The sequence below is a fragment of the Clupea harengus genome, chromosome 26 (assembly GCF_900700415.2).
Source record: "Clupea harengus chromosome 26, Ch_v2.0.2, whole genome shotgun sequence".
Classification (NCBI taxonomy): Eukaryota; Metazoa; Chordata; class Actinopteri; order Clupeiformes; family Clupeidae; genus Clupea; species Clupea harengus.
In genome coordinates, this window is record NC_045177.1 from 4,353,217 (window position 1) to 4,374,241 (window position 21,025).

Sequence of the window (21,025 nt, forward strand, 5' to 3'; positions counted from 1 at the left end):
CATTTTGCATTAAGAAGTTGCTGTCTGTCCCCAATTGTCTGCCTCCCTCTCTGCACACAGAGTCCATCCTTTACTATTTATATCACTTTGCACTATCCTCACACACACAAGCACAAGTACTCTATCTTTGCACTATCCACACAAGCACATGAACACTATCTCTCTGCACTCTTTGCACTACTTTCCTTGTGGACATCAACACTGACACAATCAATGCACACTGTAATATCTGTATAATATCTGTATACACCCCACTCCCTGTGAACATGTTTTTCCCTATGTGTATTGTTTTTCTACTGTGATTTGTGTATGTATGTTTGTGAGTTAAGTTAAGTGTATAAGCTACTGGATGACCTAAATTTCCTTCGGGATTAATAAAGTATCCATCTATCTATCTATCCATCATTCAGTGTGGAAATGGAGATGCTAATGTCCCGCTAGCGTACATGCAAATGGAGTTCCAAAGGCAAAGGCTTTCATAGATTCAGGTAGACCGGTAGTCATGGTTACAGTTATGGTGGTCATGGTAATGGTAATGCCTAATATTAGCCGGCTAACTGTGAGCGTGCATGTGTGTTGCAGCACATTACTCGTCACACAGGGGCTGCGCTGTAGCTGTGGAAGGACAGGGAGAGGAGGAGGGTGCAGTTGAAGCGTTGAAAGAGGGGACAAAGTGTGGTGTGCTGTTGAAGGTCTAATGCACACTAAACAACTGGGTCTATTGTAAGTCAAACAAGTGAGTAACCCTCCATCTGATGCTCGGTTTCATGCTTACCTGAGGAGGTGGGGGTGGGGGGAATTTAGGCCTCATGGTGGATGCTGCATGTCTGTTGGTGGAAGAGCAAAACTGTTAGAAATGCCAGCAAAGATTTGCTAACTGGTCACTAGCATAAGTTGTGTTCTCACTGAGGGTTGAAGTATATTATAGTTATATTACGGTACAGAATCATATTATATCATGCCATACCAGATTCTGTGTGTGAATATATAAGATATACAGACTCTAAAACAGAGTTGCAGAGAATGCACAATGACTATTGAGGAAAATGTCCAGAATTGTATTTTTATCATGGCAACACTGTACCTTTAAAAATCTAAATGATTAAGGCCTAAGATTTACACCTGAAGCAGAATCAACATTAAACATGGGTTGTGATATCAGGGTGTAATTAATACATATCAATGACGTCATCAACACGATATTTGACAGTTGAAAATGTAAAGTAGTCCATAGAAAAGCCTCATTTACTTCTGTTCAGGATATTGTTACTCATTTGTAACATTTCATGTCTTTGGATGCACTGTTGGTACGTTAGTTTGTGATCATTAGTTTGTGATCGTTAGTTTGTGATCGTTAGTTTGTGATCGTTAGTCTAAAAAGATTTGTTGGCCATATTAATTGGTTTAACGCTAGATTTAACTTTTAATGTGTGAATTGACATTATATGCGTTAGTCCGTTAAATTGGATGTGATAATCTCTTGTCGTCAGCTTATGAAGTGTATGTTAGAAATTGCAAAGCGTTGACGCATTTAATACTGAAATATCTTTTCATATTCATTTTTGTTGATGTATTCAAGTTCATGTATATATTTATATATGTATAGTTTTACCCTACTTCAAATCATTAAACAGAGTTGAACTAAGCACATGTGATGTGATTGGAGGAGGAGTTATCTATCTGCCGCCTTGTGCAGGGCGTACAGGTGTGGCAGAATATGAGCTGACTAATGACACCATATGATGATGATAGGTGTGGATAACGAAATATACATTTTTAGCCAAAAGGCACTTGGAGGATAGGCAAGCATTATGAAGGCAAAGAGAGAGGGAATAAAGATCAAATCAGATCAGATGAAATCTGAAAGACTTACCGTGATGTTGCTTTATCCCCACCACTACCCCTAGAATCCTCAGCAGCATTCTCCTCGTGGTCCTCCCCATCATCCTCTAGGTGAGCCCTGTGGCCCCTATTAGAGATGAAGACAAGAAAGCCAATATTATGACACTTAGATTAAATACAACACCGTGAGACCCGCTAGGCATGCATGTCAACGCAAGAATATCAAGAAAACCATAAAGCATGACACACGGCAACAAGCTTAGAAGGAAAGAAAGGATGAAGTGTTGAGGGGAGCAGTAAAGGAATAGAAATGAGCAATCTACCTCTGGTGTAATTCTTCTTCAACTGATTTCAACAGACTCCTGCAACAACACAATCAACTGAATGAGAGGGCATTCATGAAGGGGATATTTGAACACGTCTCTTTGAAAGATCCCATTTACGTTTGAAACTTTAATTTTAAATTTGTAACTTTTATCCTTTCAATCAAAGAAAATATATGTGAAGAATATTATCATCATGCTCTGTGAATGGCTTATATAGGACTGCACTGATTAAAGGTGCACTGCCGGTTTGTTTTCATGTAGGATATGGCGTGAACGTGATACTGGAAAGTGCAATGTTTTGGCATCAACCCAAACCTAGTGTTCATTTCAGGGATGCAACACATGGTAAATAAACTTGGCACCATTTCATACTGAACACGCTGCTGGATGACAGATCAGATGAGGTGCTAACGCTAGTTCAGATGAGGTGCTAACGCTAGTTCAGATGAGGTGCTAATGCTAGTTCAGAACGCGCATGAGAACTCAATATTTAAACCCAACATTAATATCTCTGTTTAAAATGTCCACTACACCACTGGTCTTATACAGTAGCCTACTCACAGGAGAAACACTGTACAACAAAATAAAGTTTCATGATTTTTCAATTAATTAGAAACCTCGGGGTCATTATTGATGACCAACTGACTTTCACGGACCACATTGCCTCTGTCTCTAGGTCCTGCCGCTTTGCGCTATTCAACATCCGCAAAATCAGGCCGTACCTAACCCAGTATGCCACCCAGCTGCTGGTGCAAACCTTGGTGAATTCCCGCCTTGATTACTGCAACGCCCTCCTAACGGGCCTGCCGGCTTGCGTGGTGAAACCACTACAAATGATCCAGAACGCGGCGGCGCGTCTGGTGTTCAACCAACCGAAGAGGGCACACGTCACCCCGCTACTCATTGACCTCCACTGGCTGCCTGTAGCTGCTCGCATTAAGTTCAAATCACTTATGCTTGCCTACAGAGTGCTTGATGGTTCTGCTCCCACCTACCTAAATGCTCTTGTAAGGGCAAATGTTACACCCAGGATGCTGCGCTCTTCTAGTGAGCGTCGTTTGGCACTGCCGTCTGTGCAAGTACGGCAGTCCAGACTTTTCTCATTTGTAGTTCCACGTTGATGGAATGAACTACCCAGCACTACCAGAGCAGGGGCGTCCCTCTCTACCTTTAAGAAGCTTTTGAAGACCCAACTCTTCAGAGAGCACTTCCCGTCCTAACTGGCACTTCGACTAGTGCATAACTTGCAATTACAGCAGTTACATTTCTGCACTTTTTTTCCTTTTTATTTCATTTTGTTATATTTCTTATGTAAAGTAGTATTTATGTATTGTTACACCAGGTTCTATTGCTCGTAGCTTGACTATTCTCTCCCTTGTACGTCGCTTTGGACAAAAGCGTCTGCTAAATGACTAAATGTAAAATGTAAATGTAAATTTACTGAATTTCATGACCTTTCCATGCCTGGAAAATTCCAAGACTTTTCCAGGATTTCCATGACTGTAGGAACCCTGATTTAATGTAATCTAATAACGCTGTGACACCTAAAATGCTGCTATTGCCCCAGTGAGGTGCTGCTATTAGCCCAGTGAGGTGCTGCTATTAGCCCAGTGAGGTGCTGCTATTAGCCCAGTGAGGTGCTGCTATTAGCCCAGTGAGGTGCTGCTATTAGCCCAGTGAGGTGCTGCTATTAGCCCCATCTCAAACCACTCATTTGTCACAAAACTCGTAGCTACTCACTTGCACACCTATTTATCAAAACATCTGCAAGGACAAGGACACTACCCTGTCTACCTGCTGTTCCCTATATTCAGTGAAAGGGCATTTAGTGTAGTTGCTCCCAAACTCTGCAACTCTCCCTCACAATCTCACTTATTCTACTTTTGAAAAAGTTGCAAAGTATTTAAATTGCAAAGTTTAAAACTCAAAAATAGAGAGAAATCCCATTTCCAGGTTCTTAGTACACCAGTGTAATGGTGCCACAAAAGGGAAAGGTTTAGTAAAAATAAAAATAAGTTTAAGAATAATACTTTGATTTCATGGCATCTGTAAATAACATATCAGCTCTTCACAATGGCCCCATGATGGTATATTCTTGAGTATAGGCTTGGCATAAGGGTAGGTTTGTCATTATATGTGTTTACATGAAAGGGAATCATATCTCTGTGTTTTAGTGTCCATACAGTCCTGATCATTAAGGGTACATGGAGCCGATGTGATGTTCTAGAAGTCCTCTAGCTTGAGTATGTGTTTGTGTTTGTGCATGCATATTGCACCTCAGAGCCATCTGTCTGTGTGCGATAAGAAACCTTCCACTTCATCACCTAGGGAATATTGCGTGTTAGCTGCACCATCTGCCGGCAAGCCTGCTGCTCACTGAGCCTCTAGCGGCCATCTTTTGTCAGGGCCCACCACCAGCACAGGGACTTTTAATGTGAAGCACTCTTGTGTCCTGTGCATGGACAGCCATGTCAATAGTGGACATTACAGTAGCACTGTACCCATTATGCTTGGTGCAAAAATCAGCATTTCAACAATAGAAAAAAATTGTGGTGGCCAAGAATAGTCATAGAGATGTTGCTTTTTGAACATTTGATGTCTGCTCTTCTATCATGGTGAAGTAGAATACACCAAGAGTTGGGGCTGTTCACCCACTAGCAGGGAAAGTGTGTTGAATTGGAATGTTGGAATGGAATCATCATGAAACACTACGGAGCAGGGTGACTTACCTATTGCCTCCGAGAATGGAACCACAAGACCCGTGTCCATAGTCCATCTGAAGCTCCTGAGAAAGACAAGATCACATGAAAACAGAAAAGGGGAGATTTTCTAAGGTGATGAGCTTAGAAAAAAAAAGAAATGATGAGGAGCAGCACATTTCACTTCAGAAGCAAAAACCAACTGTTTTGGTTTGAATCAAAAGAATCAAAGGATCGATTTATCGAAAAGATTGATTGCTACAATGTCTGCACTTCAAACTGGCCCATGAACAATCTCCTGATCATGAACAGACAGATGGATGCGATGAGTACTAGATCCTCCAGCACTAGTCAAGTCATAACAGAAACCCCACAGCCACTCAGGCAAGACACACTGATTTCTCTTCCCCTGCCCATTCCAAAATTAGCACAACCAAATTTCCCCCTACACAGCAAAATGTCATATCACCATTCAGTGCCTGTGGTCCTGCTGATGCACTCCTTTTCAGAGACGAGACGGAGAAGGAGACAGCTGACAGAACATCTAAAGCTTTCCAGCTCAGTGGCCGTGTCACTCTCGTCTGTTCTCTCTAGATCTTTGGACTTTTTGACCCATTTCTTTTTCTTCTTTCAACTTTCAAAAACCTCGGGTCAAAAGCAGCATGTTCCTCTCAGTGGCTCTGGTACCTCAGATACATGTAGCCACAATCCCTCCGATCACCTTTGAGATTTCTGACTCGAACAGGGCTCAGGTTACAGCTCCAACAGCACATTTAGCAGCAGGTGGGAGGTGCTGACCAGAGATGAGGACAGACTCATGGCTATCTGGATCCACCTACTGGTCCAATCCACCTGAGCAGTAATACTTCTACAGGCTCATGGCCATCTGGATCATCAACTGGTCCAATCCACCTGAACAGTAATACTTCTACAGGCTCATGGCCATCTGGATCATCTACTGGTCCAATCCACCTGAACAGTAATACTTCTACAGGCTCATGGCCATCTGGATCATCTACTGGTCCAATCCACCTGAGCAGTAATACTTCTACAGGCTCATGGCTATCTGGATCATCAACTGGTCCAATCCACCTGAGCAGTAATACTTCTACAGGCTCATGGCTATCTGGATCATCAACTGGTCCAATCCACCTGAGCAGTAATACTTCTACAGGCTCATGGCTATCTGGATCCATCTACTGGTCCAATCCACCTGAACAGTAATACCTCTAGAGGCACATAGAACTGTCTCCTTGGGACAGAGAGACACATTCACCCTGCTTCCCCATCTCTACTTCTCACTCTCTCAGTGTGACTCTGTAAATCTCTCTCGGAGGTAAGATCAGTCTCTATGATGAGGACTATAAATAGGGTCCCTGTGTGACCTTGTGAACACAGAATGCTCTGCTGTCTTCTCAAGGGACTTTGATCACTGGATAGAGAAGCAAAGGAACCTGCCCACTTAAAGGGCCAGGTCTTTATGTAAGCCATAGTCTAGTGTAGTTGCTCCCAAACTCTGCAACTCTCCCTCACAATCTCACTTATTCTACTTTTGAAAAAGTTGCAAAGTATTTAAATTGCAAAGTTTAAAACTCAAAAATAGAGAGAAATCACATTTCCAGGTTCTTAGTACACCAGTGTAATGGTGCCACAAAAGGGAAAGGTTTAGTAAAAATAAAAATAAGTTTAAGAATAATACTTTGATTTCATGGCATCTGTAAATAACATATCAGCTCTTCACAATGGCCCCATGTTGGTATATTCTTGAGTATAGGCTTGGCATAAGGGTAGGTTTGTCATTATATGTGTTTACATGAAAAGGGAATCATATCTCAGTGTTTTAGTGTCCATACAGTCCGAGTATAAGAGAAGAGCGTAAACAGTGGACAGCCTGAGGGACTCATTGCACACAGCCTAGAGGCCTAGATAACTGAGAAGATACTCAGGAGAAAAATGAAAAACATCAGAAATGAACTGTGTCCAATAAAAAAAGACACAAAACATTCCACATGTAAAATAAAAAACAAGGCACATTTAAAAAAAAAAAAAAAAAAAAACAGTACAGAAGGACAAGAGAGACCGAAAACAAAATAAACAAACATACCAAATTAGATCTCGCCGTGTAGTAGATCTCTTCCACACAGTCCAAAAAATCGTCAGAGTCGAGCTATTGTACAGATACCAAAAAGCCAATATTATTTGTACAGCACATTTAAAAACAACAGCAGTTATACCAAAGTGATTTCCAGTTGAGGTAAATAGATTGATCATAAATTTAGACAATTAAAATAAATTAAATAAACAAGAAATAAAAGTGGAGAGAATAAAAGGCAAAATATCACAAAAATAAATACGTAAAAACTCTAAAAAAGTAAAAGTGATGTATAAAGGAATAAAAAGGTGAGTAAAAGGAATAAAAAAAAGACAGATAGGCGAGCAAAATCAAAAAGTAATAAAAAAAACGGAAATGAGTAATACATAGATAAAATCATAAATAAATAAAAGTGGAGAAGTAAACCAAAAAAATTAGTTGTTTATTAATGTTTTGAATACAAGTATTTATTTAATTGAATTTTAATTTTTCCAGACTATTAACCACAGTTTATACATTGATACTTATTTTTGTTTGAAATGCCCATTCATACGTCATAAACCTTTGAAATGGCTAGTAGCACTTGCACTAGAACTGCATGGAATTTTGTTTTACAGGACATGATGACGTAACATTGAATAAACGGCAGTTAATCACAGGTGCGGCCAATATATGTGTTTGATTTATAAAATTATATAAAATACTGTAAAGCGGTTTATATACGGTGTGGTTAATAGTCGGGAAATAGTATGCAAAACTGACATCACATCGATTCTGAGTAAATGGGTGGTGTAGGACTACGATTTCAGTTACTTACACTTTCCTTTTTTATGTACCATTTAGACAGAGAGCAGTGTCAAGCAGTGTTAAAGCCATTAACCCATGCAGAAACACAGACAGACAGAGGTGTTAGGTGAGAATATAAGAACCCTATGGCATGTGGTAACTCACTGGTTCATGATGAGGCTCGGTCTCCTTCCGTAGAGGAGGGTCAAACTTCACTTGGCCCACTGTAGGGGGGTGAGGGGGAAACAAACGTTTTGTTTAACACAGAATATGTAGAAGTTTGTCTATTAATAAAGGAAAGCTAAATTTAATGAGTCAATTCCTTAGATTTTAGAGAAACAGGTGAAAAGCTTTGGCAGGTGGTATCATTTCACATTGGGGGACCGATGTACTAACACGTTCGTGCCTGTTTTAGGCGTTAGGCATTATTTCTTCACAACCACACCTAAAAACGTGGTGCTGTTTTTGCTCATTGGAGGGGCAGGGGAGGCATGAGAGCGCTGGGTGAAGCATGGGAGGAAGTGGGGCATGAGCTGACCCAGAGCTCTGGCGGATGTGGGCAAGCTTCGCAGAAAATATTGCGGATCTGAGCGGGTCGGCTCCAAAAAAGCTCCTTCTGTAACCTCCTGAGAATCAACCCATAGACCTGTGTCCTCTGTAGTTGACATTAGTGTTTCACGCACACCCTCTTACTCTTTTGAGCTATTCTGTTAATCTTCCTTGTTTCCCGGGAGGAGATCAGTATCCCTATTAGTATAATGTGACAGTCACCATATTACCCACTATTAATTGTTTACTTAAATGTATCCCTTTATCACATTGATGTTTACTAACCAAATTTCCTCTCTCTTATGGCATGATATCTCGCAACCTCAAGCAGATGGGTGATGGATTGAAGTTATGTGTTAGTTAGTTAGGTAATTCATTAATTATACCCCGTATGTGTTTCAGGCCCTGCGCCCCTGGACTGAAAACGTTTGCAAGGCACTGAAACCAGGATATTTCAGAGCAATGTAGTGTTTACCGCAAACAGCAGCTTATCTCACTGATTCCGACCCCTTTTGCATTTTGGATCCGCTACTTTACTTTAATGCAGCTGTGCTATGGCAAAAGAATCAACCTTGTCATTGAAGCCAAGCGTGCACTTCTGGATGCAAGTGGTTTAACTTTTGCGACAGCTAGCAGTCCTTATTTGTGAACTTATCAAGCTATACCACAACTGGGCTTCACTGGCTAAAGTTGCCTGCATACTACCCATACATTCAACTCAAATAACGATGGCATTGTTGTCTGCAGGATTAGAGTCGCACATTTGCCTACTGGTAGCTTAAAGTCTACACTTGATCTGACGCCAGCCTTTTCAAAGGGGCACAAACAACGCTAATTTTGTCACCATGTTTGAGAACAGCCCAGATTTTACCGTGGGCTCCAATATTTATTTATTTTTGGCTAATTGTTACTGTTAATTAAACAAACTGATTTGAGGACATTATCAATCTTTCTTCTAACCAAGGTATAGCTTGTATTTGCATAAATTGTTACCAGTCTTAAATTTGACCATTCAAATAATACCTTGACCGGCAAGACAAAATCCTCGTGTGGTTATAAATGTCATAGTGTGGTTCTAGTCATTCTGTCAGCGAGATCAGTTCCGTAGGGTGCTCACGTACACATACATATACAAAATCAAATACTTACATTTAATTTCAGAAAGTGTCTTCTCCTCACGAGCGTTTCTGCTGATGGAGGGGATCCGATGAGGCACTGACATTGAAGGCTGCAAAAGACAAACACACACACACACACACACACACACACACAAAAACAAACAAACAAACAAATAAATAAATAAATAAATAAATAAATAAAATAAAATAAAATATCTTATTGAAGCATATGACATGCTCCTGAAATACACTATTATCAAACACAAAAAGAATATACACCACTTCAGTCTCAACCCACATCACACCAATGCAGAAGCCCTTGGTCCTGTTACATGGTATCTGATCACATCACAACTTAAAGGATGTCACCCTCATGCTTGTCATCCTGTGTCATTTATTTGTCATGTGGCATCGATTGCATCCATCAGCAGGACACACTAACATCTGAGCCAGTAAGTGGCAGATGGATTGTTCCTGCTGATGTGGCACAGGTGTACGAACAATATGTGAAGGACACCATCACCCCCTCACTCTCAAGCCCAGCTGCAGTGAAATGGATGTCAAGAGATATGTTTTCCACATCAAAGTCCTTTAGACAACAAGGACAAGCAGAGGCATTATTAGACAGACAACTTGGATAGTTCATTTCTCTGGCCCTTGGCTTTCTCCCTTCCCTTCCCTTCTCCACTTCTCCTGGTGGACATGGTGGATGAATGATTAGCGTGTCGGTTTAAACCGCACCCGGTAAAGCTGAGCACCCAATGGGAATCTAAGTGGAGTTGAACAACTTGAATGACCCCTCCCATCCTCAGTGAAGGCCATGAGTATTTTTACCAGACAAGCAACACTGACAAAACAGTCCAAATGAATAACTTTCACAAATAGTCACCAATGAAACAGAACTTATGTTGGATACTTTGAGCATTACTTCTAATCTTACAAGAACTGACAGGCCTCTTCCTTAGGGAAGAAAGCAGAGATGATAGAGACGAGTCCACACAAAGCCCTGGGGACTTTTTAAAACCGTGCGTAGCTTCAACATTAAAACTTAAACAAAACAGAGGGCCAAAACAAATCCAATTTATAAAACGGGGTGCTTTACCACTCAAATATGGCAACAGAGGAGTCCGACGTCTCTTAAGGTAATGTAATGTTAAGCTTTATTTAAATGTTACTGTACATCTAACCATTTGCTCCGTGGCACCGTGACAACTCAAGCAACTGCAGATTGGCCAAAGAACTGTACAGGACAGCCATACACTTGTGTACATAATCATAGTTGTGCTATTTGGTGTACATAATCATAGTTGTGGTATTTGGTGTACATAATCATAGTTGTGGTACAGTATTTGGTATAGTCTGGTTTTAAGATTGAAACTTGATAACCCAACTAGCCCAGTGCAGTGCAAACCTCCAAGGTGTCATCATTACAGTGGCATTCACATCATTAAAACTTCACAGACCTAATAAATACATGAACAGATCTCACCTGTACTTGCCTCTCTGCACTGGCTCCCTGTCAAAAGGAGAATTGATTTAAAAGTACTCCTTCTAACATACTGAGCTCTAAACGGCGTAGCTCCAAATTACCTCAAGAAATGAGTTGTCCCCCTACTGCCCACATCATTCCCAGAGCGCACGTCTCCTTGTAATTCCAAGAATATCAAAAAGCACAATAGGAGGCAGAGCCTTCAGCTATGGAGCCCCCCTCCTGTGGAATAACCTTCCTGCCTCCATCCGAGATGCAGACACCCTTTCCATATTCAAATGGAGACTACAGACATTCCTCTTTAGTGCATCCCATAGTCATGAATAATGCATCAAAAACCCGTCACCCGTCGCAACATTCTTTATTTCTTCTTGCTAGCCACGTGGTTGTGTTTAGCAGGAGTGGGCTACAGACAGTGCATGTTGTACCGTGAAGGAGGGCCTTTATGGATCCCGGGTACAGCAATGCGTATGTGTTGCCTGCCGCATGCACCATGTCAGCCAACCATAATTAAACACATCAAAGCAAATATAGACAAATCATAAACATAAACAATATTCCTATACACTTTGCCGGCCAGCCTCTCCCTCATTAATTCATATTATGATGATACTCATCTGCTATGTTTCTGATTGTTTCCCCTCCCCTCTGCCACAAACCACGCCCCCTTTCTCCTTCTTTTCTCTTCTCTCCCCGGCTGACTCCTCCCATTCCACTAAGGACCATCACCCTTCCCATCTCTCCTCAAGATAATGATCCTTCACACTCCTCTTTTCCAAGATGAACTTTTCATACATCTCTTCCCATAGACTAAGGGAAAACTATACAGCTCTTCTGATCACTGATTATCTCTATTGGATTGTGTTGCTTCTGTACTATTATGTAATGCGTTCAGTACATCAACTTACACTTTAACATCGTTATTTGTATTTCAAGCGCCTACATTCTGCCAGTTACATGGAGAGAGGAAACTCTAGATATATACAGGGTTTCTGCAGGTTAAATTTAAGACTTTTTAAGACCTTTTTATGACCATGATGAATGCAATTTAAGACCTATTTCACGTCCTTACGGGCAAACAAAGTACGAAGGATATGAAGTAAAATCAATAGTCCCAAAATTACTTGCAAAGTTAATGAATTTATTCACATTAAACTGAACATGACTACACACATAAATGCATGTACGCAAGATTAACGTATACGTGTGTACACAAGAAATAGGCTACATTAGCACCCCAGTCTGGGCATACACCATCACCACTCAGACTCAGAGACAGTGGGACTGTAGACTTACCCGTACGTCGCCATTACCCCACAAGAGAACGACGACCCCCTGACAGATTGAACATGTAGTCTAGAGACTAGCCTCTAACAATGGGGCAGAATACACCCCAGGGTTAAATCTGGGAATTGAGGCAGTCTACCCTCTTTCCATAGTTCAGGAAATGTTATTTTGTTAATTTGTTAAATGTTATTATGTAACATTGTTAAAGTAAAAAGGACTGTTATATTAAAAAGATAAGCAAGTTTCTTTAAGATTTAAGACTGTTAGAAAAGAATAATCAATACAGTGAATATTACTTTTACTTTAGAAGTAAAGGGGGAGGAATGTTGTGTATTGATATTGAATTAAGTTTGTTCCCTCGGGGCATCCGTAATACCCCACTGTTAACCTGCATAGAATGCTGAGTATTTGTGTCCTATGAAACATACAGTAAAGAATGCACGAGAGATAGAGAGAGAGATAGAGGAAACTCTAGATAGATAGATAGAGAGAGAGATAGAGGAAACTCTAGATAGAGAGAGAGATAGATAGAGGAAACTCTAGATAGAGAGAGATAGAGGAAACTCTAGATAGATAGATAGAGAGAGAGATAGAGGAAACTCTAGATAGAGAGAGAGATAGATAGAGGAAACTCTAGATAGAGAGAGATAGAGGAAACTCTAGATAGAGAGAGAGATAGAAGAAACTCTAGATAGAGAGAGAGAGAGAGGAAATTCTAGATAGATAGAGAGAGATAGAGGAAACTCTAGATAGAGAGAGAGAGAGAGGAAATTCTAGATAGATAGAGAGAGATAGAGGAAACTCTAGATAGAGAGAGAGAGAGAGGAAACTCTTGCACTGCTGTCATCTTACCTCAGATTCTGTGTCGTCATCATCAATGTCAGAGAAGGAAGTAGGGTCAGGGTTGCTGATCTTGTCCAACAGCTCAATGCCAAGAGTGTGACTAAGAGGCTGTGTGACAAAAGGATCCTACAAGAAGACGCAAGGGGGGGGAGGAGGAGTTCATACAAGCACTGTCAAAATGAATGTACACGTCATGCATTTACTTTACATTTACATTTACATTTAGCAGACGCTTTTATCCAAAGCGACTTACATATGTGCGACTTACAATGTATACACATTTTACATTTACACTGATGGCACACTGCACATCAGGAGCAATTAGGGGTTCAGTGTCTTGCTCAAGGACGCTTCGACAGGGAATCGAACTAGCAACCTTCTGATTACTAAACGACTTCTCTACCTCCTGTACCACTGTCACTGTTTACACGTCAACATATTGACCTTAACCCCTGATTCATCTCCTACTACCTTAAGATTCAGCCAGATTGGGACGCATGAGCTCTTCAGTTTCCATTTTTCAGCAGTAAATATATGGCCAATATTCATTCATTCTAATGCACCTTTCAGAAAGCAACTCATCTATTAAATGAAGTATTAAATGAATTTCGGTTAATGTCTTTTAAAATACTTTTACTTAATACGTTTCTCAAAATTGTATGCAGTGTTGCATTGGAAATATGATATGATAATACAAAAGTGCTGATGTGTTGAATACTTATTTTATGTATATAGATTACACACTAAAAATGTGAAATGGTTTCTTTCTCGCAATTGAAAGTTTGCCCCACGCTCCCTGCTATTCATCAAGGGATTCCATGTGCTGCAATAACTGCTGCACACATCAAGGCTAAGTCTTGTCTTTCTTCTGCTCAGCATAAGTTGCCTAATTCAATGTGATGCATTATCATGTGTTACCGCATTAGGTAGGGGGAACCAGTCTCTTCAAAAATGGGTACAGGCAAAAAAACACACAAAAAAAAAATGAATTTGTGTATAAAGAGTGGCAGTGAAAACATAAAAGCCTAAATGTCCAACATTCTGGGAGAAAGCTGGATGAGTCAACTGCCAAATGAAATTGATCAAACCTGATTGTGAATCATGATTTCCAAACCACTTCACTTCCTTTCAAATGCATACTGTGCTGTTCAGATGCTGTTCACAGTACTTCAATTGGATTTACCCCACAACCTCTCCAAACAGAAACACGTTTTGTGCATAACAGTTCTTTAATGAAATAGTCTCGGCCATAGCCAAATGAGGTCAATTGTAGAGAGTTGTTAGTAGAAAGAGTGTTAAAATGGCCATCCCACGGCACTCCTCCTATCACCAATTAGCACCTTTCTTAGCACATCCAGCCCTATGTCTGAAACCATAAGGGGTATCATAAGCAGTCTTTTTTCACTCAGACATTTTCTCCTACTGATGAGGACATGCACTTAAAGAAACCCATGGCAAATGTCACACCAACAATAAAATTGACAGTTTATCAGTAGTGGAAGAAATACTTGAAATATTATCTTACTACTGTACCTGCAATAACTTATCAGATGAAGGCCTCTTCTTTGGGTTTTTTGTGAGTGCCAGCTTCACAAAATGTTGAAAATGATTGGTCCTTATAGTTAAAGAAAGGGGATAACATGAGGGTAATAATAATAATAATAAAACTTTATTTATATAGCACCTTTCATGCAAAAGAATGCAGCTCAAAGGGTAGACACTGTTACTGTGCGGTACATTAGAAGTCAATTCCCAATTTGATTTACTAATTAAAAGTTGAATTTATGATACAAATTAAGATCTAATATTAGCATCAAGGGGAGTTCAGATTAAATCTGTCTACACTGAATTCACATATGACATAAATGACTGTATGTTTACATCATGGCTTTAGAGTGATCGCTACCTTTAGTAAACACAGTGGAAAATGAGGCGTTTAGAACAGGACATAATCTTACCATTTTATCTTGTCTCTTAATTTTGGTGGCTGGAAGTTACTTTTTGTCATCAGGAATAGGGCTCTGGTTGAAAGGAAGGAAGCATTTCAACCGTTAATGCCAAAACGCAATTAACATCTGAGTTACAGGACTGGTCATGGACATTTGAGTGCAGAACATTTGACATTTGCAACCATATCAAAAGACTCATAATCAAGACTTCTGTGTGGAGTGCCAAATAGGCAAGAGGCCTGAAATCAGTCTGTCTATCTATGTGCTGTTATGCAAAATCATCAAAATCAAGACATAGCCAATGATAACAATGATAGTTTTGGTTGTTGTTGTTGTTGTTTTTTTTAATAAATACTTACAAAATGATTCTATGTGTCTGTTTTTCACAGGTTCAACAGTTAATTCAAGATAGAAACTTGCCTGCAAGATGTAAAATCTTGGATGGCTAACAACTTCCTGCTCCTCAACTCTGATAAAACTGAGGTTATGCTTGTAGGCCCCGATCAATTGAGAATGACACTATCTAGCCATCTATCCACACTCGATGGCATCCCAACACCCAATACTAGCATCAAAAACCTTGGTGTAACTATCAACCAAGACCTCCTACTTGACCCACACATGAAACAGATCTCAAAGACATCATTTTTTCATTTACGCAATATTGCCAAAATTAGAAAAGTCCTATCCCTCCAAGATGCAGAAAAACTAATCCACGCATTTATTACTTCCCGACTAGATTACTGCAATGCTCTCCTCTCCGGATGCAGCATCAACTCAATAAAGAGCCTCCAACTTATACAGAACGCTGCTGCCCGTACACTCACCAGAACTAAAAAATATGAGCACATCTCACCTGTACTTGCCTCTCTGCATTGGCTCCCTGTCAAAAGTAGAATTGATTTCAAAGTACTCCTGCTAACTTACAAAGCCCTAAATGACCTGGCTCCAAACTACCTTAAGGAATTAGTTGTCCCCTACTGCCCTCCAAGACCGCTCCGTTCCCAGAGTGCAGGCCTCCCTGTAATTCCAAGAATTTCAAAAACCACAGTAGGAGGCAGAGCCTTTAGCTACCGAGCCCCCCTCCTCTGGAACAATATCCCTGCCTCCATTCGAGATGCAGACACCCTACCTATATTCAAATCGAGACTAAAGACATTCCTCTTTAGTGCATCCTATAGCCACAAGTAATTGCGTCAACAAACCGATCACCTGCTGGGCCAGCCAGTCAGCAAGCATAACTAGACATATCTGAACACACAAGAATTAAAAATAAAAATGTACAACACTGGGCTACAGACAAACCAAACCAAACTAATTGCTAAATGCCAGCATAACTAAACATAACCAATGCCAAACCAAACTAAATGCCAAACCAAACTAAATGCCAGCATAACTAAACACATGCAATACCCCCCTAATCAACAAAACTGGGCTACAGACAGCGTATGTTGTACCGTGAAGGAGTGCGACAGATCCCGGGTACAGCACACGGCGCGTTTTGCGACTGTCACCAGCCAACTAAATACTAAATAAAATTCCCATACACTCAGCCAGGCCGCCTCTCTCTCTCTCTCTCTCTCTCTCTCTCTCTCTCTCTCTCTCTCTCTCTCTCTCTCTCTCTCTCTCTCTCTCTCTCTCTCTCTCTCTCTCTCTCTCTCTCTCTCTCTCTCTCTCTCTCTCTCTCTCTCTCTCTCTCTCTCCCCTTTCTTATCACATTGCTAACGCCTATAATAACCCACTCACTCTGTTCTTTTTCTTTCTCTCCTATTCTAGACCATCTTCGCTATGGGACGCTGCTGTAGTCTCTCCAGCCGGTCTACCTGCAGAAACCCTCGGCCAATTGCACCCACCGCCACCGCACTGCCGTACACTTACTCTACCTCATACCCTATGCTAGCATTTATATACAATATATACACTATTGCCACCATCGACATGTTTCTCTGTTCCTACTCCCCTTACCCCTGTAACAGTAACCCTATGAGAACAGTGTATACCCACTAAACTGGTCTTGTCTGTATTATGTATTTACCACCAGATGTCTGTATATATATTATGTACATCTACCAAATGCAGGCTATATACACAACACCTGTTGTTTCCCTTCCCCTTCTGCCACACAACCCACCCCATCCCCCCTTCCTATCTCCACCCGGCCGACCTCAAGCAGATGGGTTCCCCCTTATGTGCCGTGGTTCTGCTTAAGGTTCCTTCCTGACTAACAGGGAGTTTTTTCTTGCCCGTGTTGCCATTTTGCTTGCACTAAGGGGGTTTCAGGCTCTGGGCTCTGTAAAGCGCCTAGAGACAATTGTATTGTTATGGCGCTATATAAACAATCAGGAATTCAAAAGATGTGGTATAATTTGAACTAATCGTGCGTTCAGGCAGCTGGGAATTGGGAAAGTTCCCCGAGTGGGATGTTCCATGAAACTTGGTGCCTGAGCAGTGAGCAAGTCAACATAAAAAAATTAAGTCTTTTTTAGCCTTTTTTGAGTGGTTGAAAGGGGGAAATGTTCACACCGTTTGTCATATTTTAATGTGGATTCACGTGATGGTCTTTTAATGTCTGTTTGACCATCGTGGAGATATAGCTCTCCACCCATTTAGGAGCTTGGTCTTGTGGGGGATGCCTCAACGGCTGCTGAGTGCCTATAAAGACTTTGGTTGATCTCAGAGCTTCTGAACTTTATATCATAAAGACTTTGGTTGATCTCTGAGCTTCTGAACTGTATATCATAAAGACTTTGGTTGATCTCTGAGCTTCTGAACTTTATATCATAAAGACTTTGGTTGATCTCAGAGCTTCTGAACTGTATATCATAAAGACTTTGGGTGATTTTAGAGCTTCTGAACTGTATATCATAAAGACTTTGGTTGATCTCAGAGCTTCTGAACTTTATATCATAAAGACTTTGGTTGATCTCTGAGCTTCTGAACTGTATATCATAAAGACTTTGGTTGATCTCTGAGCTTCTGAACTGTATATCATAAAGACTTTGGTTGATCTCTGAGCTTCTGAACTGTATATCCTTACCTCATGGGGTGCAAGTCAAACATTGGTGGCTGAAGCTCTGCCAGCTCAATGGCAGTGATGCCCACGGCCCAGATGTCACAGAGGTGGTTGTAGCCTCCTTTCCTCTCGACTGCTGCCACCTCTGGTGCCATCCTGCCCAACAGAAAGAACACTGATTCAACAACAAATATCTCACATTCAAATATTTACTAAAAATACTATGCACTAAAAAAAAGTTTCACACTAATATGCAACAGAACCAATCTGGACCCCAAAGGTTTTCAATCTAATGTTTTGGGTCGTTGTAAACAGTAGAAGGGAGAGTTACCAATAAGGTGTTCCAATGAAGGACTTCCTCTTGGCCAGTGTGGCTGTGATTTGGGCAGAGACTCCAAAGTCAGCTGGTGGATAAACAAAGGTCAACAAGATGATGATATTGCACACGTTATGCCTCCTGTTGTGTTCACAGTTATGGATGGATCTCAGTTACCACAATGCAATTTGATGATTAAGCCAATACACTGGTTCACTTTGAGTTCTCTTCATAGCTTGTGTATGACTGAGAAAAAGAAAAACTTTGAGAATACAATAGATACTTTGTTTTCTTACCTAATTTAATGTACCCATTGTCTGTCAACAAAATGTTGGCCCCCTTAAGCAGAGTAAAAAAAAATAAATTATGAACCCATTAGGCCACAACAGAACTTCAGAATGTGTATTAGTCTTCTAGAGAGAAAGAGGAGACACAGATACAGTGGTGCTCACTGTACACACTCTCGCTTTGAAACACATTTTTAGTAGGCAGAGAGGTTTTCATATTCCAAATGATATAAGACAAGCTACTGATGGCACTCTACCTTTATGTCTCGGTGCATCTTCCCTTTGTTATGTAGATAGTACAAACCCTGCAGAAGACACAGTAAACGGATGAAGCAGACACGAGACCTCGTTTAAACATTCATACAGTATTGCTCACTGTTATCTCAAAATAAGAGAAATCATGACATAAGGTACCACCAACAAAATGTTCACAATAACAAAACAACAGTATGGCTTAATTTGGTCTTTTGTTCTATGCCTTACCTGTAGGGTTTCACGTGACACATAAGCTATCTGAGATTCCGTCAGAGGCCCCGATACTAGATGAAGTGGGAGAGTGTATAAGTCATTGTAACGAACATTAGAAGTGGTAGAGTGTATAAGTCTATTGTAACGAACATTAGAAGTGGTAGAGTGTATAAGTCATTGTAACGAACATTAGAAGTGGGAGAGTGTATAAGTCATTGTAATGAACATTAGAAGTGGTAGAGTGTATAAGTCTATTGTAACGAACATTAGAAGTGGTAGAGTGTATAAGTCATTGTAATGAACATTAGAAGTGGGAGAGTGTATAAGTCATTGTAACGAACATTAGAAGTGGGAGAGTGTATAAGTCATTGTAATGAACATTAGAAGTGGTACAGTGTATAAGTCATTGTAACGAACATTAGAAGTGGGAGAGTGTATAAGTCATTGTAATGAACATTAGAAGTGGGAGAGTGTATAAGTCATTGTAACGAACATTAGAAGTGGGAGAGTGTATAAGTCATTGTAATGAACATTAGAAGTGGGAGAGTGTATAAGTCATTGTAATGAACATTAGAAGTGGGAGAGTGTATAAGTCATTGTAACGAACATTAGAAGTGGGAGAGTGTATAAGTCATTGTAATGAACATTAGAAGTGGGAGAGTGTATAAGTCATTGTAACGAACATTAGAAGTGGTAGAGTGTATAAGTCATTGTAACGAACATTAGAAGTGGTAGAGTGTATAAGTCATTGTAATGAACATTATTCAAGGGAACGCTGACACTGCAAACATAAACAAATCACAGCAATGAGTTGCTACACAGCTTCAGTGAGTGGTTCAAGAGAAAAACATGGCGCTGCTAGTGTCACTGCTAAAAATCATAATCATTACACCGAGACATTTACACACAAGGAGCTAAATGCACTTGCTATGCTTTCAATTGAAAATGAATTTATTAATGAATTGTGTGGACTTTGACAGTTTTGACAATAATATTTTGACAGTTTGCCCAGGTGAAAGATTGTTGTGTATCTTTTCTTTTCAAGCAATGAACGTCACTGGGGAGTCTACTGCATTATTAGGTGTGTTACAAGGTGTGTTATTTTGGCTGTAGGTTAAGGCCCAGAGATCAATGGGTTTCCCTGTATTATTACAGTTGCAGACCACAATGACTGTATACTGCTAGATAACTCCTGAGTCGTTTTCTGTTAATGTGTGCATTTGTGATTTCACTGAGGAGGTGTTTGTGGTTGGATTCATTGAGCCAGTAGGTTGGTGTGTGGTTTCATTGATGAGGCAGACGCTGCCCACACACAGACGGTATTGAACCCATTCCAGACACCACTAGAGATGCATCATGGGTCGGAAAAGAAAGCCAATCCTATCTGGACAGAACTATGACACCACAGTCTGTTGACACTAAAGTGCATTCCAGTATTGACTACCCTAAAACAGTCCCAAAAATGCTGTTTATATTAACTTTAGTTTGTTCATACGATATGTCTTCAAGGAGGTTGTGAGGTCCGGGAGAAGCTCTCCTGCCTTAACACTGTTGACTGAACAGTCATGACGGACCTATGTAAGATGTGTTGGTCTTAGTTGGCAGAGAGGTGAGGAAGATATCAAATCTAGAGGTAGAGGTTTGGAGACTGGTTTGATTATGCATCCTGTAGTAATACTCATTTGATGTCTGTTTTACAGCACAACATGCATCTCCTCCTCCCTGGTCAGCATACAGTGTGATTCATCAGAGGAGACCATCGTCCACAGAACCAATTCAACAGTAAGACAGGAGCATAGAGGGTCTGTGCTTCTAAATCGGTGTCTACGGTGTTAATTTGGTTGCTTGTTACCTCAGCAGCCCTGGGAGAAGGGAGTCTGCTCGGTGTTAATCAAAACTCTGAACCCCGCTGCTCAGCATTGCTGTGACAGCAGGGAGTCGGGCGTGTGGGAGGTGCAGTG

General features: G+C 40.6%; 1 protein-coding gene across 3 annotated transcripts in view; it reads right to left on the reverse strand.

Annotated features, from left to right (window-relative positions):
- Positions 1-21,025, reverse strand: part of LOC105905793 (mitogen-activated protein kinase kinase kinase kinase 3-like) — a 49,196-nt gene that overhangs the window by 12,976 nt on the left and 15,195 nt on the right. The window contains exons 5-20 of one of the 3 annotated variants that reach the window (XM_031563404.1): positions 19,080-19,135; positions 18,854-18,901; positions 18,606-18,648; positions 18,325-18,397; positions 18,018-18,149; positions 14,990-15,052; positions 14,565-14,646; positions 13,041-13,157; positions 10,902-10,928; positions 9,444-9,522; positions 7,911-7,969; positions 6,972-7,034; positions 4,898-4,953; positions 2,166-2,204; positions 1,874-1,969; positions 776-827 (exon numbers count right to left, since the gene is read on the reverse strand). In XM_031563404.1, the coding sequence (XP_031419264.1) occupies positions 776-827; positions 1,874-1,969; positions 2,166-2,204; positions 4,898-4,953; positions 6,972-7,034; positions 7,911-7,969; positions 9,444-9,522; positions 10,902-10,928; positions 13,041-13,157; positions 14,565-14,646; positions 14,990-15,052; positions 18,018-18,149; positions 18,325-18,397; positions 18,606-18,648; positions 18,854-18,901; positions 19,080-19,135 (1,085 nt within the window). The remainder of the gene's footprint in view (positions 1-775; positions 828-1,873; positions 1,970-2,165; positions 2,205-4,897; positions 4,954-6,971; positions 7,035-7,910; positions 7,970-9,443; positions 9,523-10,901; positions 10,929-13,040; positions 13,158-14,564; positions 14,647-14,989; positions 15,053-18,017; positions 18,150-18,324; positions 18,398-18,605; positions 18,649-18,853; positions 18,902-19,079; positions 19,136-21,025) is intronic. The other 2 variants (XM_031563405.1, XM_031563406.2) reach the window with 2 other exon arrangements.